Source organism: Rhincodon typus, chromosome 27, assembly GCF_021869965.1.
Source record: "Rhincodon typus isolate 14 chromosome 27, sRhiTyp1.1, whole genome shotgun sequence".
NCBI classification, from domain to species: Eukaryota; Metazoa; Chordata; class Chondrichthyes; order Orectolobiformes; family Rhincodontidae; genus Rhincodon; species Rhincodon typus.
This window is the reverse complement of record NC_063358.1, coordinates 37513287-37540948: the sequence shown is the minus strand read 5'-3', so window position 1 is coordinate 37540948 and position 27662 is coordinate 37513287. Positions and strand designations below refer to the sequence as shown.

At 40.4% G+C, this 27662-nt stretch overlaps 1 protein-coding gene across 2 annotated transcripts in view; it reads left to right on the top strand.

Moving 5' to 3' along the window:
- Positions 1 to 27662, top strand: part of inpp5b (inositol polyphosphate-5-phosphatase B) — a 244184-nt gene that overhangs the window by 185200 nt on the left and 31322 nt on the right. For both annotated transcript variants that reach the window (XM_048613275.1, XM_020513305.2), the window contains 7 exons: positions 5633 to 5820; positions 13618 to 13729; positions 16026 to 16135; positions 17492 to 17627; positions 19391 to 19501; positions 21546 to 21711; positions 22543 to 22778. In XM_048613275.1, the coding sequence (XP_048469232.1) occupies positions 5633 to 5820; positions 13618 to 13729; positions 16026 to 16135; positions 17492 to 17627; positions 19391 to 19501; positions 21546 to 21711; positions 22543 to 22778 (1059 nt within the window). The remainder of the gene's footprint in view (positions 1 to 5632; positions 5821 to 13617; positions 13730 to 16025; positions 16136 to 17491; positions 17628 to 19390; positions 19502 to 21545; positions 21712 to 22542; positions 22779 to 27662) is intronic.

Sequence of the window (27662 nt, the reverse complement as noted above, 5' to 3'; positions counted from 1 at the left end):
TCCAAATACTTAATAACCATGTCTCCTGTATTCTCATCCAAATACTTTTTACAAATGACAAATAGTGGAATGGGTCCTCTGCAGGTGAACCACCCGACCCCACCTTCACTTAGAGTCATAGAGATATACAGCATGGAAACAGACCCTTCAGTCCAACTCGTCCACGCCAACCAAATATCCTAAATAAATCTAATCCCATTTGCCAACATTTGGCCCATATTCCTCTAAACCCTTCTTATTCATATACCCAACCAGATGCTTTTTAAATGTTGTAATTGTACAAGCCTCCACGACTTCTTCTGGCAGCTCATTCCATACGCGCACCACCTTCTGTGAGAAAAATTTGCCCTGTAGGTCCCTTTTAAATCTTTCCCCTCTCACCTTAAACCTATCCTGTCTACCTGCGATTCTGCTTTCAAGGAACTATGAACCTGCACTCCATGGTCTCTTTGTTTAGCAAAACTCCCAAGGACCTTACCATTAAGTGCATAGGTCCTGCCCTGATTTGCCTTTCCAAAATGCAGCACCTCACATTTATCTAAATTAAACTCCACCTGCCACTCCTCGGCTCATTGGCCCATCTGATCAAGATCCTGTTGTACTCTGAGGTAACCCTCTTCGCTGTCCACTACACCTCCAATTTTGATGTCATCTGCAAACCACTAACCACACCTCCGATGTTCACATCCACATCATTTATATAAATGACGAAAAGTAGTGGACTCAGCACTGATCCTTGTGGCACACTGATGGCACAGTCCTCCAGTCTGAAAAGGAACTTTCCAACACCACTACCTGTCTTCTACCTTCGAGGCAGTTCTGTATCCAATAGCTAGTTCTCCCTGTATTCTATGTGATCTAACCTTGCTAACCAGTTCGTCATGAGGAACCTTGTCAAATGCCTTACTGAAGTCCACATAGATCACATCCACCGCTCTGCCCTCATCAATTCTCTTTGTTACTTCAAAAAACTCAATCAAGTTCATGAGACACAATTTCCCATGCACAAAGCCATGTTGACTATCCCTAATCAGTCCTTGCCTTTCCAAATACATGTAAATTCTGTACCTCAGGATACCCTCCAACAACTTGTCCACAACCGATGTCAGGCTCACCTGTCTATAGTTTCCTGGCTTTTCCTCACCACCTTCCTTGAATAGTGGCACCACGTTAGCCAACCTTCTGTCTTCCAGCACCTCACCTGTGGCTATCGATGATGCAAATATCTCAGCAACGGGCCCAGCAATTGCTTTCCTAGCTTCCCACAGAGTTCTAGGGTACACCTGAACACGTCCCGGGGATTTATCCACCTTTGCGTGTTTTAAGACATCCAGCACCACCACCTGTGTAATATGGACATTTTTCAAGATGTCGCTATTTATTTCCACATCTTTCCATCTTCCATATCCTTCTCCACAGTAAATACTGATGCAAAATACTCATTTAGTATCTCACCCATCTCCTGCGGTTCCATACATATGTAGCCTTGCTGATCTTTAAGGGGCCCTATCCTCTCCCTGGTTACCCTTTTGCCCTTAATGTATTTGTAGAATCTCTTTAGATTCTCCTTAACCCTATTTGCCAAAGCTATCTCATGTACCCATTTTGCACTCCTGACTTCCCTCTTAAATATAGTCCAGTGCTTTTACCTTCTTCTAGGGAATCACTTGATTTCTGCTGTCTATACCTGAAATATGTTTCCTCCTTATTCTTGACCAAAACCTCAATTTCTCTAGTCAGCCAACATTCCCTACACCTACCAGCCTTGCCCTTCAACCTAACAGGAACATACTGTCTCTGGACCCTTATTATCTCATTTTTGAAGGCTTTCCATTTTCCAGCTGTCTCTTTACCTGCGAACATCCGTCCCAAATCAACTTTTGAAAGTCCTTGCCTAATACCATCAAAATTGGCCTTCCTCCAATTTAGAACTTTAACTTTTAGATCCAGTCTGTCTTATTCCATCATTATTTTAAGACTAATAGAGTTATGGTCACTGGCCCCCAAGTGCTCTCCCACTGACACCTCAGTCACCTGGCCTGCCTTATTTCCCAAGAGTACGTCAAGTTTTGCTTCTTCTCTAGTAGGTGCATCCATTTACTGAATCAGAAAATTTCTTGTACACACTTAACAAATTCCTCTCCATCCAAACCTTTAACATTATGGTAGTCCTAGTCTATGTTTAGAAAGTTAAAATCTCCTACCAATTATTTTCACAGATAACTCAGATCTCCTGATAAATTTATTTGTCAATTTCCTGCTGACTGTTGCGGGGTTGGGGGGTTTGGTGGTGGGATCTGTAGTAAAATCCCGATAAGGTGATCATCCCTTTTTATTTCTCAGTTTCACCCAAAAAAAACTTCCCTAGACATATTCCCAGGACCATCCTCCCTAAGTACAGTTGCTCCAAACTAAAGGCATGCATCAGGGTTTCTGTTATTCAGTGCTTTCTTCGGTGTGGCTGGAAATAAGAAATGCCACAGAATGAACAAAGTTACATTGATCAGGTTAACTACTAGTATAGTACTACTTCACAGCATTAGTACATTTGATTCCTGCAATAGGCTTGAGGGCTGCCAGTGCCACAGGCACAGGCTGTTAGCTGTGCAACTCATGTGGTCATACCCATTGATTTTGAAGAAATCCATTCAAGCTTTGCACATCGCAGCTTGTAATGATCCCTGCCCTGCAGGGAAATCAACCCTTGCATGGGTTTGAAGCTGCACCACACTAATACATTTTTAGGCTGTTGCATGGAGTGGTAGACATCACATTTAGATAAAGCATTCCTTGCTGGTAGTATTTATTCCTGTGATGTTAATGTGAAATGTACAAATTAAACCGACTCCAATTTCCTCTTTTCTATTGATTCATAACTCAGATTTATAAATTGCATGTGATTTAAATTGGGATTTAAAAAAAAAACCTTTCTGCCATTTTGTACGGCATTATTGTTGTCTAGTTATTCATTTGTTTCACTGTTGTTCATAGTTCTGTTATAATAAACTCTTAAAGTGAATGAAGGCTAAATATGATCCACTTTTAGTCCTTGCTTCTGAGTTAAAAGACATTGGTTGTTTGAAGAGTTGCTTTGTAATGTGGAGTGATAATTTTGCTTATTTAGTTTTGTATTGCCTTTGAATTTAATAATAGAATTTGAAATGATGAAAGAGAATTGATTTACTGTGTGACATAAGTTGGAGGCAATTTAATCCTCTGTCATTCAGGACCCATGTTGCCACATATTTCCAACCTAAAATCATATCTCCCACTATTCTGCTACTCCTGGTTCAGCAGTTGTCTGTTACTCCAGCAATTCTACAGCTTTATTTAATAAATGTGAGGCAGTAATAAGTTTCTATCTGTTAACAGAGGACTATCCAATCCATTTAGCTAAATGACATTATTTCTCAGCCAGATTTTCATGGTTGAGGGTCATTTGGACACCCTGGTAAGAATTGAGACTAAATTCTCTGTTCTTGATTGTGGTGTTCATGTACAATCCCCATGACTAGCCTGAAATCTGGAATTCTGCTAATACTGCTCTTTTGTGCAAATAATGCTACGGCAATTATTTATTCTCGCTCACCTTTCAATGTATATAAATTTCCAGTGGGTGTGCTCATAGTTATTTGGAGGAAATTGGATACTTTTTAGCAGTATTTGTTGTAACCAGGTCGGGGAGGTTGCTGCACTAACCCTGGAACTGGAAAGAGTGAGTGTTACCTATTATCCCTTCATTTAAATGGACAACTGTCATGGTACTACCAATCTATGACATAAGTTAGTTGCTCACCAATTTTGTCTTCCACTATATCTGACTCTCACCTCAAAGTTGACCTTATTGGAGAATTGCTAGATGGGCCAGGTGCTCCCCAAAGTGGCTACTGATGTGTTAGCTTTGATGGCAAATGTCAGAAGGCTATTCGATCACAAATAGACATCACAATGGAACATTGTACAGTGCTCAGAAAACATTGACTTGTGCCTGCACCCAACAAAAACAGTGAGTAGTGATTAAGAGTGGAAACAGCACAGTTTTCTCATGGTGCACATTCCATACCGAATCAATTGACATGAAGCAACTCAGGGCAGATTGGGAGTCAAACTTGACAGTGTCCTAGTTGACATGGACTCAGCTTATCACTGAATCCGTGCACTTGAGACATTGGGATAGCAAAATATTTTTGAAAATAAGTATTTCTGCTCTTTTCCTCTGAAGGAGAGGATCCCTACTCCTGCAAGAAGTGAGAAAGAAAGGGGTAATAGCCCCCAGCTGGTCTACTGTCATCAACACAAAGTCTTATGGATAAGTGCAGATCATTGAAGTTTGCTTATAGTCTGACTGTGAACCGAAAGGCAAAGAACAGCAGGAGTGAGGATTTCAGCAACGTTACCAGATCATGCTGGAGTTTGGCACTTTATGGCCTGCCCTTTTTAGCCTGCCCTTTTTAGTTCTGAATCTTCTGGCTTGATAAACAATTTGCACTATAACTTGATCGATGTGCTTGCTGATAATGATGCAATGAGGGCCATAGTCCTTTGATTCCTTTTTTGGTTTTGTTTAGGCAAATTATGTAAATTGAAATCTTTTTAGCTCAGCTGCATACATATGGTAATTTTAAAGAGGTCAACTAGCACAGGACTGTCTATCTTCATTGCTTTTCAAGGGCAATGGAGTCGCTGAGATCCTGGCGAACAGTGACATCAATAAACAAAGAGACCCAGTAATCTTTCTAGCTACCCACTGATATTTAAGGATTGAGAGATAGAGGATTACCTAGATAATCTAAGATGGAGGACGGGAAAAAGTTGTGGCTGTAAGAGCTGCTACTTTTTTGAGGTATCTTCAGTTTTAGAGCAGATTTTCTTGAATTCTAGGGGCAGTAATTACTGTTTTATAAGCTGTTGCATTGTTTTGAAACTTTGGCAAAACAAAAATCAAAACAACAGCATTTTAAAAAGGAGGAAGAGAGACAAAGGTAGTGACCACTAGGGAAGTAATTCAAGTGGAGAAAGAAATTTAAACTGCTTTCTGACCAGTTATCTGTACAGCTGCTGCCTTTGCTGTCTGCTTTTGAGTATCTCTGGACATCGGAGTTCGTTCTAAGAAAAATAAACAAGCAGCGAAATTCACAGCTGACGTTGGAGAAGCCTGTGTGTGGAGCTCACAGCAGGAGAGCAGCTAAATTGTTTTTTAAAGTGTAACTTTACTGTTTTTCTTTTATAAATCTACAATAGTGAGTAGAGTAGGTTTTTTGATTATATGTTATTGAGATCTATCTCTTGATTAAACTTTAAAAATATAAAAACGTAGGTACTAAGTTAGCCTGGAGGAGTGTTTTTAGAGCAATAAAACTGTGCTATGTTCTGGGTCTGTAGATTGTTAAGGTGCATAGATTTTTTTTTAGTAGAGTGATGTGCTCTTATTGTTGGATGTGGGAGATTCGGGAGAGTTTCCATGTTACTGATGATTATGTCTGCAGGAAGTGTATTTGGTTGCAAACCCTAACGGATCGCATGGACAGGCAGTTAGAGGCAATCTGACCCCTAGTGAAGTTCTATGTGACTTTTTTGTTTAATCTTTCTTTAACTTTCTCATAAAAGTATTTTTCCTGTCTTTCCCTCCTAGGGTAACAAAGGTGGAGTGAGCATAAGGTTTCAATTTCATAACACCACCTTGTGTATCGTTAACTCACATCTCGCAGCTCATACTGAAGAATGTGATAGGCGGAACCAAGACTACAAAGAAATCTGTAGCAGAATGCGTTTTATTCAGTCTACTCTGCCACTAACCTCTCTCACAATCATGAAGCATGAGTAAGTCTCCAACGTTGGTGGGTTATGTTTCTGAAACTTGCATTGTATGTAGTTACTTAAGCTGCTGTTGCCTGGAATACCTTATGCTTTGCAGTTGTTCTAGAGAAGCCTGTTTCTCCATCAAGCATTGCTTGATATGTCTTTTACATAACAATCAGCCCCTCCAATGCAATGGTCTGAGGTTTTTTATATCAATTGATGTGGAAATGATCTGTAAAAAACAGGAAGATTGCACATTCAATAAAATCCATGTTGATTTTATTAATCTGCGGAAGGACAGCATTTACAGTGCTCTAACACTTCTGAAGAAGAGTCATATCAGACTATCTCCACAGATGCTGTCAGATCTGTTGAGTTTTCTGTTTTTATTTCAGATCTCCAGTATCCACTGTACTTTGCTGTTAATTGATGGTAATTTAATTGATCGAATCCTCTTAGGCTCATGGAAAATGTATTCAGAGCATATATCCCTACCGAGAGTTCCCTTATCTGAAGTTTGTAGTGAAACCATAAATACATCACCTCGTAGATGGTCAGAAGGAGATGGAAGAATGAATATATAGGCAGTAATTGGATGGGGTTTTCAACTACGTTAGTACTAACTGAGATAAATCAGTGTAAAAGGGGGTGAGGACATAAAATTCCTAAAATATTTTCAGTAGAACTTTTTTGCATTAATTTATATCAAAACCACTACGTGAAGGGCAGTTCTGGATTTACTTTTTGAACTAGGTATTTGAGAGACCATTTTTATTATGTAAAGGGACAAAGATAAACAAGGATTAAAATGCCAATTGGGAAATGGCAATTTACTAAGGTGTAAGATACAGCTGGTAGAAACAGCTACTGGAAGGTAAATCAGTGTCAGAGCAGTGAAAGGAGATAGTTTTCAGAGCAAATGTAGCCTCAGGAAAAAGAAGGATTGGATTTCATATCTAGATCTGTTGGATGTTGAAGAACCTACAGAATAGGATAAGACATAAAGGGAGAATTTTTGTCAAATGTCAACAACTCAGTACAATAAGCCCCCATTTTAAGTTGCCTAATCCAATGTTATGCCACTTTAACATCATGGATGTAATTGGGCCGGCCTGCACACTGTATTGGGATTTACGTTTTTTGAGTTGTTTTGCAACAACTTATGTAACATAGCATGGGCACAGCTTTCTTTTATAACTTTGCTGTGCAATTTTCTGTGAAAAATATCTATACTATCAGTATTCACTATATAACCTCCAATTGCCATTCCTGTTTGATGAACCTGTGCCGTTTTGCTTTCCTGCCCCACCCACTCACTTCTTCCTTCTCCAAGGCCCTCCACTACAGTGAGTTATTGTACTGCAGAAAGACTAGAAGAGTGTAGAAAGCGCAGGAGAAGTTAAAAAGACAACCAGGAAACAATGAGAGAGCAATAAAAAATATTTGCAAGTAAAATTAAGGAAACACCAAAAATCTTTTAAAAGCAGAGAGTAACAAAAGACAGGGTCTGACATAGACCAAAAAGGTGTCCTGTGTGTGGAGATGGAAGATGTGGATGTGGTTCTTAATGAATACTTTGCATCTGTCTTCAGAAGAGCGGAGAATGAGGCAGGTGTTGTAGTTGAAGAGGAGTGTGAAATGTTGGAACAAGTAAACATAATAAAAGAGGAAACAGTTTATTTGAAAGGAGAGAAAACACCAGGCTATTGTGTATCAAAGGCTCCAAAGAAAAGCACAAGAAATCATAGAGGCTCTGATCAGCATTTTCCATTCATCTGTAGTTGCAGGCATAGTGCGGAATGAGCTGCTAATGTCGCACAGTTGAATGGTTGTTCACAAAGGAAGTGAAGACTGGTCAGCCTAACCTCCAGAGCTGGGTATGGATTTGCTAAGGAATGGATGTGTCTGACTAACTTGATTGAGGATGTACCAGGACGATCTGATGGAAAATAATATATTCGATACATCTACCTGAATTTCAGCGAGGCACTCGACGAGCTCTCACTGGGCAGACAAGTAAAAATCATGGAAACCAACAGAAGGTGGCATGTTGAATGCAAACGTGGCTCTGTGATGGGAAAGAAGGGGTAAACATGTTTTTGTGACTGGAGGACTGTTTCTGTTGGGCTTCCAGGGCACTCAGTACCAGGTCCCATGCTTTTTGTGGTGTATATTAATGATTTAAACTTGCATGTGGAGGATTGACTAAGTTTTAAAGTGCTTCACAAACTAGCCATATACTTCATAATGATTAATAAAGAGATGGTCAGTGGCAAGATATCATGGCTTGATCGATGGGCAGAGAAGTAGCAAATTAAACTCATTCTGGAGTATTGTGAGAAATGTATTTTGATAAACAAGGCAGAGTAAAACCGAATAAATGATCGAAACTGATGTGCACGGATCCCTTCAGAAGGCAGGACAGATGCACAAGGTGACTAAGGCGGCAATATGGATACCTTTCCTTTACACTGTTGGCCTTGCAGCAGAGTAATGCATCCAGTTCTGTCAGCCTATCATATGAACATAGGATCAGGAGTAGGCCACTCGGCCCTCGGGCCTGTTCCACCATTCAATGGGATCATGACTGATCTGTGGCCTAACTCCGTATACCTTCCTTTGGCCCATATCCATTAATACCTTCACTTAACAAAGCTTTTTCTATCTCAGACTAAAATTAACAACTGATCCAGCATCTACTGCCATATGTGGAAGAGAGTTCCAAACATCTCCCACCTTTTGTGTGTGTAGAAGAGCTTCTTAACATCTCTCCTGAATGGTCTGGCCATAATTTTCATACTATGCCTCCTAGTTCTACAATTTTTAACAAGTGGAAATATTTTATCTTTATCTACCCTGTCTTTTCCAGTTAATACCTTGAAGACTTTGATCAGATCACCCCTTAACCTTGTAAATTCTAGAGAAAACTAATTTGTATAATCCCTCCTCATAACCCCTGAAATCCATGTATTTGTAAACCTACATTGTACTCCCTCCCATTGCCTTTATATCCTTCTTAAGGTGCAGTACCCAGATCTGCTCAGTTACAGGAAAGATGAATATTAAGGAGATTTATGAGTATGTTGTATGGAGAAGAGAATATCAGCGATGAAGAGATCATATAGACTGGGGTTGTTTTCTTTGGAACAAAGGAGGCTGATGGGAGATTTAATCGAGTGTTGTAAAATTATTGGGTTCTGAGATGGGGTGGATAGGAAAGATATGCTTCAAGAACTCAATATCCCAGGCAGCATAGATTCAGTTTGAAGTAAAGTTGTTTCATTTGAAGTCGTGGAGACCTGGAATGCCCTGGTTGATAGGTTAGTGCAGGGGGAAACCCACATTACATTTGAAAAAGATGCCTGAATGTGCACTTGAAGTGATGGAGCCACCAAGACTACAGACAGAGAGCTAGAGTGTAGAGTTAGATCAGGCTGTGTGGAATTAGGACAAAAAACAGAATGAATACCAAGCTGTCTATGCACATAAACATAGCATTATGTGTCGGAGCTATTGCTCATATTAGCAAAAGGTAGGAAGCGGTGTTCTGCAGGAATTATCTATGATCGCTGATGTTCTCCATTTGCATATGCAATTTCGACTCAGAAATTGTAAGAGTAGTTTTCAAAATTTGCAGATTACATCAAATTAGCAGTTACTATCAGGAAGACTGATAAAATACAAAAAAAGCCTTTGAATAAGTGTATAGCAAATGAATTTCCAGGTCGGTAAGTGTAAGGTGGTATATGTTACAATAGTGGTGAAATACCTTTTAAACCTGTTAGCTTGGAGTTGTTTGGAGTTGTCTCTTTCCCATGCTAGTCTAAGGTGCTGTCCAATATTCTGTGATGGAGGATGGACCACAAATAAATTTTAGAAGAGGCTGATAACGAGATGTGGTTTATTACATAATATAAATAAATTAAATCTCACTAACCAGAGGCTGATGAGACACATGTGTCTCCATTAGGAGAACCCTCCACATTGCTCCAGTTCTGCCAAGTGTACATTATAAATCAGATTCAGCAAAGCTTCAGCCTAACCCATATGTTAACTCTTTCATGACCATTACCTTATACAGCAATATGTTTTGTTAGGAAGAATTAGGAGGCCACATATTCCTTGAAAAGCAAATGTCTAAATAGAGAGGAGAAACAAAAGGACCTTGGGGCACAGATTCACCGGTCACTAAAAGTAGCAGCATAAGGTTTGGAAATCCAAAAAACAGCAAACAAAGCAGTCACTTCTAAAGGGAAATAATTAAAAAGAAGTTAAGTAAAACTTGTGGAGCACATTGGTGTGTGTCAAAAGTCATGTACAAACTGAACCAGGTGAGAATAACAAATTTCTTTTTACAAAGGACATTATGAAATCCCATCTAGTTCATTAATAATCCAGTAATTCCACAGTCAAGTCAACATTATCAAAACTAGCTTTTCATTGCATGTTTATTTAATTAACAGAACTTAAGTACACCAGTTGTCATGGTGGGATTTGAACACTTGTCATTATAGATAGAATCATAGAATCCTACAGTGTGGATGCAAGCCATTTGGCTCATCAAGTCCTCATCGACACACCAAAGAACAACCCACGCCCCTAACTTATCCCTGTAACCCTGCACTTCCCATGGCCAATCTACCTAACCTGCATAATGTTGGACTGTGGGTGGAAACTGGAACGCAGGAGAAAACCCACGCAGACGCAGGAAGAATGTGCAGACTCCGCACAGTCACCTGAAGCTAGACTCGAACCCAGGTCCCCTGGCGCTTTGAGGCAGCAGTGCTAACCACTGAGCCACCATGCTGACCATTTTCTTTATCTTTAGCAATTTCCCCACCAACAAATCACCTTTTCTGTTCATTTTTAAAACTACTTAGCACGACCTTTGGTTTGTTTTCAAACTCTCTATATGGCTCTTTTCATCTGAGCCTATCCCCCAAATTACTATTTAAACTCCTCAGGACACCCTATCTATCCTTTCCTTTAATAATGTTGGCCGCACATTGATTCAGGTGAAATCCATCCTAACAGCACAGTTCCTCCTCTCCCAATATTGGTATAACTGCCTGATGAAATGGAGACAGTTTCTCAAAGCATTCTTCAACCACATGTTCAATTACCTAATCTGTTTAATGCTACTCCGATTATCATGTGGGTTTGAGTAACTAACCAGATATTGTAACCCTTATGATATTGTACTTTAAGTTAGCTGTTAGTACTTTTCAACCATAACTGTTTTTCTCTTTCCAACATCATTGGTCCCAAAATAGACCATCAGAACCACATCCTTTCCTTGCCCAATCAAAGGCTTTCTCCAGGCACAAGGAAACATTCTGAAATCTGTACCAAACTGGAAACGCAGTCTTTAGAATACCTGGTTTTGTTGCAAAAGAAAATATACTCCCCTAACTATTCTGTCTCAAACCTCCACCACATCACTCTTCGCTCCCAGCCAATCCTGCAAATTTGAATGGCCTCCTGTACTATGGTGCCTGGATTGAGTCCATGTAAAGTTATATCCAAATAGATTTAGATAGTGAGATGCCAATCCTGAGTTCCTCAATCAGGCATTGAGTAACCAGCTACCTGCCCACATTGAAGCTCAACCTGACAGAGGTCGGGCTTCCCATGGTTTTTTTTTCTACAGTGTGGAAACAGTCCCTTCGGCCCAACAATTCCACACTGACCCTCAGAGCATCCCACCCAGACCCATCCCCCCTTTAACCCCCCTAATCGAGGCATCCCTTGAACACTACAGGCAATTTAGCATGGCCAATTCACCTATCCTACACATCTTTGGACTGTGGGAGGAAACCGGAGCACTCGGAGGAAACCCACACAGACACGGGGAGAATGTGCAAACTCCACACAGACAGTCGCCCAAGGGTGGAATCAAATTCGGGTCCCTGGCACTGTGAGGCAGCAGTGCTAACCACTGAGCCACTGTGCCACCCCCTTTTTTATTATTTTTTTTCTTTTTTTAATCTTCCCTCCCCATTTACACAAATTACAACAGATGGAATGAGAACACGACATCACAGCTCCCAGGAGCAAGGGAAGATAAAAATGTGACACATGGAGACCATTTTCCCAAATCAGGGAGGAAGACAGAATCTGGTTCGAGAGCAGAATCAGTCTCATCCAAATACTCATCCTGTTCGGGGTGGAATTGGGGTTAACAACAATTTGGCACAGACCAAACATCATCCCCTCCATTCCCCCAATCCCCAGGAGCAGCCTCACTTCCTGACTCCCACTGATGAGGGGCTGTGGGGCCTGGGGTATTGCAGAACCTGGATCTTGGTGCCGCTCGGTTCTGTGTTTCCATGAAAGCCACAAACAAAGCTTAGGCTCAGACCGGACCAGAGTCACCTCCTCAGCCTTTAAAATTTCTCTCTCTCTTTGTGTGACCTGTTTTAAGCTCCTGATGTGGCTCGGAGTCAAATTGTGTCAAACCTGTAGTAGGTGCCCTGCCAGCAGCCGCTGGTTGAATACCAGAGGCAGCAATAAGGGGTAACTAATTGCCCAGTTAAGGGTTTCATTTGTTGCCAGTGCGATAAGGCTGTCCATGAGCCTTCCTTGCTGGGGCTTAACTGGGGCAAAGGTGGGAATGTGGCAGGGTCACCACTCACCATTCACTATCCAAATTAAATTCCCTTCATTCACTATCATCCTGTCTTGCAACAACATGCATGTGCTGTAAATCTGCTGGGTTTGAGACGAGGGAAAATAGTTTATTTATACTTCCACTTTTTAACAAGGGTGATTTTTTTTTAATTAACCCATTCAAAAATGTTATTAGACACCTCTGGAGCAAATGGGACTTGAACCCGGGTTTCCTGGCTCAGAGGTAGGGGCACCACAACAGCACGACAATGACCCCTCTCACTTCTATCATGAGTCAGACCTTTTGAATTACTGGTGCTGTAAAAAAAACAAATTCACTAGAACCTTCCCAAACATGGTAATGAATCACAACATGATAAGGCTGTGCAATTTGTCTCATCTCAAGACTAGATGAGATGCTTCAATATGTTGTGAAGAATGCTTACACATTAGGCATGTGCACTCTGCCTCCATCCTGCAGAATACTGAATGTGTAACAGATTGCCAGAAATAGTCATTCAAAAACCACGTAGTTAAATATCTTGTTGAAAACGGGTTTGGAGATGTTATTGGACAAGTGTAGACCGAAATGATCAGGTGCATGTGATAAACAGTTATTTACATGATGAATATGAGGGAGACTTGGAGATTAGGGGAAATTAATGTAGAAAATTTCATGTAGAGAGAAACAGTTATTTTCCAGCAAGAAAGGTTTATTAGGACTATCAATTGTAGATTTGTTGGGTGTGTAATTATGATCTGTATATTTCTTTCAGAAGATTTGGTCCTTTTTAGATTGTAAATTGTTAACATGGAAAATAAGCATTTTTTATATTCTTCCCTTTATTACTTAAGTGTGAAACAAAATGGAGGAAGCTTTGCCTGACCTGAAAATTCTTGAAGGGTCAAAGTAGATGGATATTGAGTCTGTACTTAATTAAATTCCTTGTTATGATGACTCAGTTAACCCTGTTTGACAGTGCGCATGACAGTGCTGAGTGATAACATTTTTTCCATTATCAAGTAACCTTCTGGCTCTTAGACTTTTGCATTGATGATCAAATTTGTATGTTGGAAGGGTAAATATCTTGAAGTCCATACTAAAATAACTTTGTTCTAAATAAAAGTATGATTTGGAAAAAAAAGTTTTTTTTATATAAATTATGCCATGTTTACTACTTTGTTCTCTTCTATCTCTTTATGGTAAAGCATGATAATATGGCTTGGAGATCTGAACTACAGAATATGTCATCCAGACGTAGAAGTAATTAAAAAGCTAATAGCATTGAAGGATTATAAGAAACTCTTCAAATATGATCAGGTAAGATAAAAATTACATTGACTTGTCACACCTAGGACTACAATGACTTCTGGCGCACTGAAGAATGTTGTCTCCACAGATTTCCAAGTGGTTGCTATTTAGCTCAGATAGATCCAAAAAGACAGAAATTAAAAGGGAGATGCTTGCTTGCTATCAGTTAACAAATTGGTTTTGAGAAAAGCAACTAGGATAATTGCAGGACTCTGGTGCTTGAGGCTATGTGGAGTTATTCGCAAAACTGAACTTGTTGAGCTACCCAGATCCCTAGGAGGGAGCAGGGTGGAGAGTTCTTCAAAATTTCAAAATGTTTCGATTTAAATACTAATTGTTTTGCATTATAAGCACAATACCAGAGGCCATACATTCAAAACAAATCTCCAGCAAAACTATAAATGAAAAGAAGTATACCTCCGCCTCCACCCTGCAGAATACTGAATGTGTAACAGATTGCCAGAAATAGTCATTCAAAAACCACATAGTTAAATATCTTGTTGAAGACGGGTTTGGAGATGTTATTGGACAAGTGTAGACCGAAATGATCAGGTGCATATGATAAACAGATATTTACATGATGAATATGAGGGAGACTTGGAGATTAGGGGAAATTAATGTAGAAAATTTCATGTAGAGAGAAACAGTTAACAATGTAATGGTACAGGTTCACTCTCTCAAATCCAACTGTTTAAAAATTTCAACTCAATTAAAATTAACCTACCTGGACAACTCAACTGGGCACTACGTGGTGCAAAACCTGTTATCTGTTGCCACTTGCATGCAGTCTATTCTCATGCTACAAATATCTCTTGACTCCATCCTACTCAGATTGACCTGAACTGCTGGATGTAGTTCAATGTGTCAGACCTGGAAATAAGTAAAAACCAAAATCCAGCTCAGTCCCAGGCCTGAGACTGCTGGTTTAGAGAGTGAACATGTAACAGCTTCAGTTAGAAAATTTGCAGCATAAAGGTAAGGGCATGAGGTCATTTACAGTACAATCATAGTATAATCTATATAGTAGTCATTCCAAGAAAAACAAGATACATCAAGAGCATATGAAGCAAGGATTATCCATCTTGTAAGGTTTGACCAAACACCTGGGAGCAGATCGCAAAAATTGATATGAATAAGGTGATTGTTTAAGCCCATGATAGCTTGTAAATGGTCATGGCAGAAGTAGATTTAATAGGATCTGTTCGCTTCTGCTTATTTCACACTTCTCTCCCCTCAATCTTCCAAGATTCAGTTAAACAATATCACACAGTATTTTACTCCACATTCAGAGGAGACAAGTTAAGTGAGTGGACAAAAACTTGGCAGATGGAATATATTGTGGGGAAATTTCAGGCTATACATTTTGGCAGGAAGAATAGAGGAATTGAATATTACTTAGGTGATGGAATACTGCAGAAAGCTATGGAGTAGACAGAATTAAGAGCCCTTGTCCATGAATTGCAGAAAGCTTGCATCCAAGATCAGTGGATTATAATGAAGGCAAATGGAATGTTTGCTTTTATTTCAAGTGGAGTGGTATATAATGTAGGGAAGTTTTGTTAACACTATACAAGGTGCTAGTCAGACCATAGCTTCAATACTGTGAACAGTTTTGGTCCCCCTGTCTAAGGTAAGATATACCGGCACAAGAGGCTATCCAGAGAATGTCCACTAAACTGATATGAAGTACCAAGGGATTGTCTTATGAAGAACAGTTGAGTAGATTGGGCCTGTACTCATTACAGTGTAGAAGAATGACAGACAACCTTATGAAATGTACAAGATTCTTCAGGGACTTGACAGGATAGATGTGGAAAGGTTGATTTCAATTGTGGGAGAGCCTATGACCAGAGGGCATAATCTTTGAAAAAGGGGTCAACCATTTATGACAGCAATGTCGAAGAAGTTGTTTCAGAATGTAGCGAATCATGGTATTCTTTACTGCAGAGGGAAGTTGAGGTTGGCTCATCAGGCATATTCAAGGCTGAGAAGGACAGATTTGTAACTAATAAGGGAATCAAGGAGGAAAAGGTAGGAGATGGAGTTGAGTATTATAAGATCAGCCATGACCTTAATGAATGGCAGAGCAGACTCAGTTGACTGAAGGACCTACTTATGGTCTAACCCACCATATTTAAATTTTGTTTTCGCGGCTGAATCAGGGTGATTAATCAAGACCTAAAGTTCATAAATAAAAATTAGTTATTACAACAAAAATACTAATTTATGATTTAACACATTGTACTGTTGTCACACAGTAGTAAACATTGAAGCAATAAGCACTTCTTCTCCTATTGTTGCATAGCTAGCAAAACACATGGAGGAGTCGGGTGTATTTCAAGAATTCATGGAAGGACCTATCAATTTTCAACCAACCTACAAATACGATATTGGCTCTGATAATTGGGACACAAGGTAACTGGCCTCTTGGGCTTTTTATTATGAATAATTTTTCAATGTTGGTTTGGCAGATGTTTTCTTGAAACATTGTGCAATCAGGGCCAACTAAAAACAGTTATAAATACAGAGTACCAGTTTCCCTTGGGGTACAGTTCCAAAAGAAATGCCATCCACCCCTGACTTGACTGCTTCCTTCAAGAACAATTAAATAATTGCATTTATAGAGCACCATTAACACAACAGGTTATTTCAGGACATGTTACAAAGGAACAGTAAGAACAAGAGAAGCTGACAGAGTTCAGCAGTGGTGACTAAAGACCCACCTAAAAGTTGAATTTTGTGGAGGCTTTTGACTGACGTTGAAAAAGTAGAGAAGCAAAAGAACACAAAATTAAGTTGTTGGTAAGCCTGGAGATAGTAAATGTAACATACAACCATGGCAAGCATGGTAGCTGATTCCAGTCTCATTCTTACATGACATCTACATTTGGATGCTTCACTGGAGTTACTCGTTGCTGATCAGTATTATACTCCAGAAAGGCTGGTGGTGAAGGATAGATTGGAGATCATCTTTACACCTTTTTATAAAACGTATACTTTTACAGAGATGCACACTGCAAGCACACAGCTTCTAATCCAACAAAATAGTTTCAGTCTGTTCCTACTTAACAGCTTGTGATTGTGTTAAGGAGTTTGAGTTCAGTACTTCATTAAATCAATGTCCTGTCCCAAAGGCAGGTCCTTGACTCATTGTCTGAGCAGCTTTAGATAAGGATGGATAAGAGACCTCATTATCGGCTGATACTTCACCCTGTGTCAGTTTCTCAATGTTGGTTTGGCATTGCCTTCCACCGTTGGGGCAGGGCAAGGAGGCAGATCACAAGTTTATCTCAGTTGGAATTGGAATCAAAACCAGACTGATGGTGTTTTTTTCTGAACAGGATACTAACTATCCGGCCAACTGAGCTAACTGACTTATCTGCTGTCTTGTTGAGTGTTTTTTAATCATTTTTTCTGGATATGTTTTGAGGCAGATGAGATTTGAAAGGAGCAAAAGTGAATCCCCAGTGTAAGTTACCTCCCACATATCACTAAAGACAATGAATATACAATTACCAATCAGGCCAGGGAAGCCTAACCAATTTATCTCCTTCCTTGTGAATGACTGCTAAGACTCAATTATTCTGAATACTTGACTTGGACCAACAAATTCAGATGAAGCTATGAATCAATAATTAATTACTTCCAATGTTTAACTGAATGCAACTTTAAACTGTTTCATCATTTTTGTGTGTATTTGTATAAACCACTTGGAGACAGGCAGAGGGTCTGAAATGCTTTTACCAAAGTGTTGTCTTATTTACTACTTAGTGAGAAATGTCGAGTCCCCGCATGGTGCGATCGAATCCTTTGGAAAGGAAGCAACATCAAGCAATTGGAGTATCGCAGTCACATGGCTTTGAAAATCAGTGACCATAAACCAGTTAGCGCACTCTTTCTAGCTGGGGTATGGAAGCATTTTAACACACTTAATGTTATTCAGACCTAGTTCTTGGTCATCTGTGTAAAGAGAAATTGTCAGCTGGAGTTCCATGTTTGCTTAAATTTTAAGTAGTTCTTTAAAATGATCAAACATTATAAGATCCAATGCTTGTGTAAATTAATTATAGCGTGAACTGAGACTCAAAGCATCTTAGAATTAAAAAGAAAAATTAAAAATGGAGTTGTGGAACTTGCTGGAATGAAAGGAATAATGCTAAATTAAACTTGATTACATAATTGCTGGTATTAATTGGGCTTCACTGTTTCTCAAAGTTCTGATGGTCTAACAGTTGGAAGTGATTTCTTCCTCTTCCCAACACTAAATTCACAGCACAAACTCAGACTGGTGCAACAGAAATCAAACAGAAGCAGATCGAGACCCCACACAGGAGGAAGACAGCATACTGGCATTAGACACTATGCAGTGTAGGCCTCAAATAGTGTGTGAAACCTGGTTTACAAACCTTTCAGAGGATTCTTTAGATCTCCAACCCTACTTTAGAACCTGACTTTAAATTTACATTTTAGAGATTGGATTTTTGCCTTCAGCAACAAGTACATTTTTAACTATTGTGAGACAGATTAGTACAAACATACAGCTGTCTCTCACCCAGGACAGCTAGGTTTGCAGTTTACTAGGAACTAAGCAGTGTGGCCAAGGTGGTGCCTGGCTTCAACATGAGGTGCAGCTTTTTGCCTCAAATTGGTGTATATATCCTGAGAAAATGGTAGGGGACATAGTGATGAAGGGAAATCGTAAATAATGCAGTCATGAATGGGAATAACATTTCTTCACCTTGAGAATCTGTGAGTAGAACTTAATGCCTTTCCCAAGGACCTCTTCAGAGGTTGAGGGTTATTTAACTGGGCAAGAGAGTAGCAGATGAGGAGCCTGTCCAATTAAGTCACATTTGATGTCGCCAGGTTAATTTAATCTATTGTCTGCCACAGCGTTAAGTCGAGCCCTTCTTCATTGTGATTTCTTTCCTCAGTATTAGTAATTTTGGAGTAGCTCTCAGCAATGATTAAGCAGAAATAGTTGTCAATTAAAAGCTGAAAATGCTGAGAGCAGAGATGGGCACGGTACCATAATCCAGAGGGAAAGAGCTATAGGTGGGCATGTAGATGAGTGTCAGTGATTTTGGCAGGGAGCATGTTTTCAAAAGAAGTGAACCTGACAGTGTCCCAGAGGGTTGGGACTCTCTTGCTCCTGGCCATGCTGCAAAAGATACTTTAGATCTGGAATCAGCAGCTCCCCTAGCCATCATCCTTAAAATATGATTAAAAACTGTTAAATTTAAATTAGACTCCCAAATGTGTTTTTGGAACCTTAGTTAATGATATTGATGAGTGTCCTTTGTCGAAGGTAGGATGCTCACATGGTTTACAATCCATTGTCGTAAAAGCACCGATGTAAGATACAGATTGTGGCTGCATTCCCCAGTTTTTCATTTATTAATTCCTTCCACCCCTCACAACCTAGCCCACTCTTCATGGACTGGTTAATATCAAGGTATTGTTTCATCAGATGTGATGGCAGGACATTGATTTGATACGTTAACTTGTTGCCTGACCTACTAAGTTTTTCCAGCATTTTTTGTTTGTTTTCACATCAGATGTCCAGCAGCGCACATTGTTTTGCTTTGATTTAAGGAAATTTTCAGGTTCTTTTAAATTAGAACTTTGTGGTGTTCGAATCTTAAGCACAGTTGATTTTTTAAATTACAGATAAAGGTGGTCAATGAAGAATTATGCAAAAAGACATATGAAAACATTGTTCGCGTACTGGACAGAATGGAGAATGATTCTATTCCTTCAGTATCCTTGTCCAAAACAGAGGTAAGACATTCTGTTACGTGTCAGAGTCATCCATCTTTCTGAATGTACCATGATGCACAATTGTCATTTCAGTTCACCTTGGGTAGTAATTGCTCGCTAGGCAAATCAAGGGTCTGTCAATGAGGTGGAACTGCAAGCCTCATAGTCAACTTAATGCATAATAGTTCTCCAATTTAACATTTAAACAATGTCACTTGCATCAAACTTGTGTTACTGCCAAACAAATTTGATCACAAAATGCTCTTTTCATCTACACCCGATCTTGCACTCAACTAGCCAAATAGAATGGAAGTCTTTTTCCTTTAATCAGAATGAGACGGAACAGTGTCAACTAGCTCTAAAATATCTAATCATATAATACCTACAGTGTGGAAGCAGGCCACTTAGCCCATTGCGTCTCCACAGAGCATCCCACCCAGACCCACCCCTACACCCTGTCCCTGTAACCCTGCATTTCCCATGGCTAATCTGCCTAACCTGAACATCCCTGAACACAATGGACTATTTAGCGTGGCCAATCCACCTAACCCGCACATCTTCGGACAGTGGGAGAAAATGGAGCACTTGGAGGAGACTGACACAGAGATGTGGAAAATGTCCAAACTCCACAGGGACATTCGCTGAGGGTGTAATTGAACCCGGGTCCCTGGTGCTGTGAGGCAGCAGTGCCATGATTTATGGTATTTTGAATTTGATGAAATTCTGCTCAAATGGGCACTGATATTACTGATGGATGCTGTAGGAGGATGTCTCCTAAAGTGAGGGTTTGGGGTCCATTCTGAGTGTTCGATTGAAGTGTCTTTGAATTTATTAATAAGGCATAAAAAAAAAGTAGGACCAAGTGACTCCCTCAAGCTTGCTCTGCCATTCAGTAAAATCATAGCTGCTCTAATTGTGGCCTCATCTTCACACTTCAATCTGTCCAACCCCACCTTGAGCTTATCCTTTGGGGAAGAGAATTCCAAAGAATTTCAAAGAAGCAATTCCTGTTATTTCTGTCTTAAAAGGAGACTGCTTATTTTGAAATCCTGTCCCCTGCTTTAAAGCCTATCCATAATCTCTCTGACTGAGCTTTATGACTGAGGACAGACCAGGGATTGAAATGGGGCCATTCAGGGCCCAGCACTTCATTTTCATTCACTAATGGGATGTGGGCATTTCTGGCTGGTCCAACATTTATTGCCCATTCAAATTGCCCTTGAGAAGGTGGTAGTGAGCAGTCTTCTTGAATTGATGCAGGCCGTAAACATATTTTCTAATCAACCTGTTCAGGGATGTTAATGCACACCTCTGGAGCAGACGGGTCTTGAACCTGGAATACAGGAGAGCCATCACAATACTGTGCCACACTAAATAGTTCAGTTTTCATAAATTTTGAAATCTGTTCACATTTGCTATTTAAATGCAAAATGTAAATCAAATTTGTTTCACTGTGATGTTCACAAAAAGTGAACAAATGGTAGAATGTCGTCCTAGAATTTCTCCTGGTGTTATACCCTATCTTAAGTTGTTCAGGAGAACTGTGAAAAAAATACCATTAACCACAGGAAACAGACAAAGGCACCACTTTTTTGTGGAGTCTGGCAATTTTCTACCAAGATTATAGACACAAACTGGTTGATGGATGCCACCCACCTTCCAGGTTTTCTCTCTTTTGAAAATCTGAATGACTCTTGAATGGGGGTGGCTGTGTTGAAGGACGAGCTGAGTTCATGTTCCCCTGCAGTCGTAACGTGTTTCCCTCTAGTGACCATACCCTGACTATCAAGACAGAGAGATTCACTTAGCGTTGGTGTGGATAGTATTATCTTTCCCTGGAATGTTTGGATGCCAGAAATCCGATACCTTGCATGGAGCAGGTTAAGACTGACATTGTCTTGACATATACTGTTCATTGCCACACTGCTGTGTTTTTACTATTCCATTTGTCTCATTAAGACTTTAATTGAAATCTGACAGAGATGTGTATTTATAAAAACAAAAGACTGTAAAAGATTCTGTCCTTCTTCACAGCATTTTGTGAAAAGTGTTTTCTTTTTCTCAGTTCCAATTTGAGAATGTGAAGTTCATGCAGCTTCAGGTTCAAACACTCACAATTGCAAATACTGGACTAGTGCCCTGTCAGTTTGAATTCATCACAAAGCTGGATGAGCCTTCGTACTGCAAACCATGGTTCAGTGCTACCCCTAATAAGGGAATTTTGAGTGAGGGTAAGTCTGTTTGGGTATCAAAGCATAAATGCATCTCTTTTGAACATTGAGCCATATTTCATCTCATATTTTTGAGAAAAACTTCAAAAATGGAAATTATATGCGACTGGGTGCCAGACTGAATTAACCTCCTGTTGTTTCACACTGATTTTCAGGGCAGGATGTGAGGGAAGTTGTCACACTGAGTAGAATGGATCATACATGCAATTAGTGTGAGACCATGGGTTACATTTTACAAAGGGGTGTTGCCAGAAGCCAATTTGCACCAGAGGTCCTGCTCCACAGCCATAACATTCTGTGGGCAAGATAAGTTGCTGAATAGCTGGACTTGGCTACATTAAATGTATGAAAAAAGCACATGCTTATTTCCTGGAAATCCAGAAAAGAGAGAGCTGAGATTAGAATGATACAGTACAGAAGGAGGATATTTGGTCTGTGCTGACTCTTCGAGAGGGGGATCCAGTCAGCCATTTCCTGGTTCTTAACCATGGGCCTGCAAAATTTTCCTTTTTAACTTTTAAGTACAATTCCCATTCTTAAATATAGGACTGAACTCATTCAGTCCTTGGAAATGCAGTTGCTTAAGAGTCACTTATCTCCTCCTTATCACAAATCAGGACTTGTTTCCTAATTTTCTTTGTAACAAATTGAATTATTGTGGCTGTTATCGACAAGAGACTGAATTATAAGAATATTTTAACTAAGGTACAGAAGAATGTTGTCTTGTATTCTTCGAATGAAATGAATCATTCTTTGCAGTAATCAGATGCAGATTGTTTGGTTTTGGGTTGGACTTGTAACAACTGATTAACATGGTTTTACATTTTGCAGGGGAAAGGATAGAAATTGAATTAGAAGTGTATGTGAATAAATTTACTGCGCCCTCATTAAATATGGGAACGGACCGCATTGACGATATTTTAATCTTGCATCTACAACGAGGAAAGGATTACTTCCTGGCTATTTATGGGAATTACCTCCCAAGCTGCTTTGGATCCTCGTTACAAGCACTTTGTTACATGAAGGAGCCAATCCGAGAAGTGAAACCCGAAAGAATACAGGAGCTGGTGAGAAAAGGAGCTTGTTATTCTAAAGCAGCCACAGCCATGGAAATAGCTTTGCTTCTAAAAATGTTATGCAAGGCCGCTCAATATTCCCTTGTTTGCTATGTTTAACATCTGTGATAGATCACACCCAGAAAGTTGTTGAATCAACTGGTACTCCAGGACTGGGGGATATATTTTCGAGTGATACTTCCCAGCACGCTGCTTAGTGAATGCATTCCTGTTAGAGAGCACCAAAGCTCTGGATAAGTTGGGGGAAGGACATACCCAACGCTGCCCTCATCCTGATGACCATCTTTGTGTGGGGCTGCGTCAAGCTCTGAGTGGACCCTCGGTTCACAAACACCAAGTGTTACGACGTACTGAGGTTCTGCCTGTCCCTGGTATTGCAAAGGGTGGCACGGTGACTCAGTGGTTAGCACTGTGGCCTTAATTCCACCCTCGGGTGACTGTCTGTGTGGAGTTTGTACATTATTCCCGTGTCTGTGTGGGCTTCTTCGGGGTGCTCTGGTAGCCTCCCACATTCTAAAGATGTGCAGGTTAGGTAGATTGGCCATGGTAAATTGCCCATAGTGTCAGGGATATGCAGGCTAGGTAGATTAGCTATGGTAAATGAGGGGTTACGGGGATAGGGTATGGGGTGGATCTGGGTGGAATGATCTTCAGAGGGTCAGTGTGGACTTGATGCGCCGAATGTCCTGCTTCCACGCTGTAGGGATTCTAAGATTCCACAATTCTATGGGACTAGCCTTGGTGTTGCGGAACGGTCTAAATATTTGGATCGTTCCATATCACCTGTCCTTTGTGGAGAAATTTTCACAGAGAAACACCTTTGACCAAAAGTCCATCAGGAAGTGGTCAGTATGTAGCATCCTCAAGACCCTGTGGAGAAAAGAGAGGTGGATCCTATCGGGTAGCTTCCTGAGCAGACTGTCAGAAATATTTGGCAGAATATCTCATCACCAGAACTTTCCAACAAGCACCAAGAGAAAGCATGGCTGGTAGTGAAAAGGGCTCTACCTGTGAGATCCTTCATGCATGCCTGGACTTTCTCTGCCACCGCACACTGTCCTCAAAGCAGTTGTGTGGGGGTAGAGACTGTCACACAACTCCTTCTGGAATATATCTTTGCAAAAGAAATCTGAAGAAACATGCAGTGGTTTTTGTCAAGGTTCTTCCTAAGTAGCTCTGTGACGCAAGTCTCTGTTTTCTACAGTCTGTTCCCCAGGACGCAGACTGAGACAAACATTGACTGCACCTGGAGGACCATCAACTCAGTGAAAGATGCTCTTTAGTCTGCCTGAAACTTGTTGACCTTCCCCTGTAAGGAGTTGACCTCGACCGAGTGTTGTCTACTGACATATTCCAAGATCCAGGACTACATGCTGAGGGACAAACTAAAGCTTGGGGCAGCTGCTGCCAAGGCGCAGCAGGGAAAGACCACTGCCTTGAGATCTTTCTGCCAAAGTACAATGGGGGTCGATTCAGTTATTGGACCCTTCTGGTGCCTCAAATATATGTAAATAGTATCTTGTATAAGTAAGAAATGCCTTTGGGTTTGAGGAACTGTTGGGAAAGTCAACTCCAATGTTTACTTGTTTCTCCATATGCAAAGAACTGAATTGCTTTAGTGACTATGTTTATATATAAAGTTTTTTTTTACATAAAAAGTATATTTTTGAAATAAACAAAGTTAGAGAGAGACACTCATCAATCTTGAGGTGGATGAAAAGGACTCTGCATAAATAGTCGAAGAATACCATAAAATTCTTCACACTTATTCTTTAACCGGTACAGTTCCAAATTAAATAGCCTTATTATTTGATGTGATTTATGATTGTCACATGTACTGAGATATAGTGAAAAGTATTGTATTATGTGTTAACCAGACAAATCATACCTTACATCAGGGTAATAGAGTAGGATGCAGAACATAGTGTTACAGCTACACAGAAGGTGCAGAAAATGTTCAACTCTAATGTATGAGAGGTCCATTCATAAGTCTGATAACAACAGGGCAGAAGCTGTTGGTAAATCTGTTGGTATGTGTTTTCAAACATTTGGGGGTATCTTGTGCCCAATGGAAGAGGGTGGAACAGAGTATATCCAGATGGGACGGATTTTTGATTATGTAGGCTGCTTTCTTGAGGCAGCAGGAAGTGTACACAGAGTCAGAGACTTACAGCAGTGAAACAGACCATTTGGCCCAACTCATCTGTGTCGACTAGATATCCTAAATTAATCTACTCCCATTTACCAGCATTTGACCGATATCCCTCTAAACCCTTCCTATTCACATACAACATTTAAAAGGCATCTGGATGTGTAATTGTACCAGTCTCTACCACTTCCTCTGCCAGCTCATTCCATGCAAGCACCATCCTCTGTGTGAAAAAGTTGCTCCTTTTAAATCCTTCCCCTCTCACCTTAAACCTATGCCCTCGAGTTTTGGACACCACTACCCTGGGAAAAAGACCTTGGCTGTCCACCCTATCTATGCCCCTCATGATTTTATAAACCTCTATAAGGTCACCCCTCAGCCTGTGATGCTTGAGGAAAAAAAACCCCAGTCTATTCAGCTTCTCCCTATAGCTCAAACCCTCCAACCCTGGCAACATTCTTGTAAATCTTTTCTGAACCCATTCAAGTTTTACAACATCCTTCCTTAGCAGGGAGACCAGAATTGAACACAGTATTCCAAAAGTGGCCTAACCAATGTCCTGTAGAGCCACAACATGACCTTTCCCTCCTGTACTCAACTCACTCTCCAGTAAAGGCAGTGCCTTCTTCACTAGCCTGTCTACATGCGACTCTGCTTTAAAGGAACTATGAACCTGCACTCCATGGTCTCTTTGTTCAGCAAAACTTCCCAGGACCTGACCAATAAGTTTATAAGTCCTGTCCTGATTTGTCTTTCCAATATGTTGCACCTCACATTTATCTCAAATTAAACTCCATCTGCCACTCTTCAGCCCACAGGCCCATCTGATCAAGGTCCCGTTGTACTTTGAAGTATCCTTCTTCGCTGTCCACTGCACCATAAATTTTGGTGTCATCGGCAAACTTACTAACCATACTTCCTATGTTCACATCCAGATCATTTATATAAATGAAAAAAAGCAGTGGACCAGCACCAATCCTTGTGGCATACCGCTGGTCACAGGCCTCCAGTCTGAAAAGCAACCCTCCACCACCACCATCTGTCTTCTACCTTCGAGCCAGTCCTGTATCAAAATGGCTAGTTCTCCCTGAAGGCCATGTAATCTAACCTTGTTAACCAGTCTACCAAACAGAACCTTGTCAGTCACCTTACTGAAGTTCATATAGATCACATTCACCACTTTGCCTTCATCAATCCTCTTCATCACTCTTCAAAAAACTCAACTTAGTGAGACACGATTTCCCACGCACAAAGCCAAGTTGACTATCCGTAATCAGCCTTTGCCTTTCCAAATACATGTAAATCCTGTCCCTCAGAATCCCATGCAACAACTTACCCACCACCGATGTCAGGCTCACTGCTCTATAGTTCCCTGGCTTTTTCTTACCACCTTTCCTAAATAGTGGCACCACGTTAACCAACCTCCTGTCGTCTGGCACCCCACCTGTGGCTATCGATGATACAAATATCTCAGCAAGGGGCCCAGCAATCACTTCCCTAGCTTCCCACAGAGTTCTAGGGTATGCCTGATCAGGCCCCGGGGATTTATCCACCTTTGTATGTTTTAAGACGTCCAGCACCACCTCCTATTTATTTCCCCATGTTCTCTATTTTCCATATCCTTCTCCAGAGTAAACACTGATGCAAAATACTCCTTTAGTGTCTCCCCCAACTCCTGCGGTTCCACACATAGGCAGCCTTGCTGATCTTTAAGGGGCCCTATTCTCTCCCTAGTTATCCTTTTGCCCTTATTGTATTTGTAGAATATCTTTGGATTCATCTTAAGTTTATTTGCCAAAGCTATCTCATGTCCACTTTTTGCCCTTCTGAATTCACTCAACTATACTCCTACTGCCTTTATACTCTTCTCGGGAATCACTCAATCCTTGCTGTCTATACCTGAAATATACTTCCTCCTTATTCTTGACCAAAACCTCAATTTCTATATTCATCCAACATTCCCTACACCTACCAGCCTTGCCCTTCACCTTAACAGGAACATACTGTCTTTGGACTGTCGTTATCTCATTTTTGAAGGCTTCCCATTTTCCAGCCATCCCTTTACCTGCAAATATCTGCCCGCAATCAACTTTTGAAAGTTCTTGCCTAATACCATCAAAATTGGCCTTTCTCCAATTTAGAACTTTAACTTTTAGATCCGGTCTATTCTTTTCCAATGCTATTTTAAAACTGATAGAATTATGGTCACTGGCCGCAAAGTGCTCTCCCACTGACACCTCAGTGACCTGCTTTATTTCCCAAAGTTCCACTTTGCTCCTTCTCTTGTAAGATCATACGCATACTGAATCAGAAAATTTTCTTGTATACACTTAACAAATTCCTCTCCATTCAAGCCCTTAACCCTATGGCTGTCCCAGTTTATGTTTGGAAAGTTAGAATCTCCTACAATTGCCACCCTACTTTTCTTACAGATAACTGAGATCTCTTTCAAATTTGCTTCTCAATTTCCCCCTGACTTTTAGAGGGTCTATAATACAACCTCAAGGTGATCATCCCTTTTTTGTTTCTCAGTTTCATCCAAATAACTTCCCTGGACCTACTCTCAGGAGTATCCTCCCTAAGTAAAGCCTTAATGTTATCCAAAGTCAAAAATGACAGTCCCCCTCCTCTCTTGCCCCTTTGTAACCTTCTTATTGTATACATATCTTGGAACATTAAGCTGCCAGTCCTGTCCATTCCTGAGCCATGTCTCTGTAATCACTATG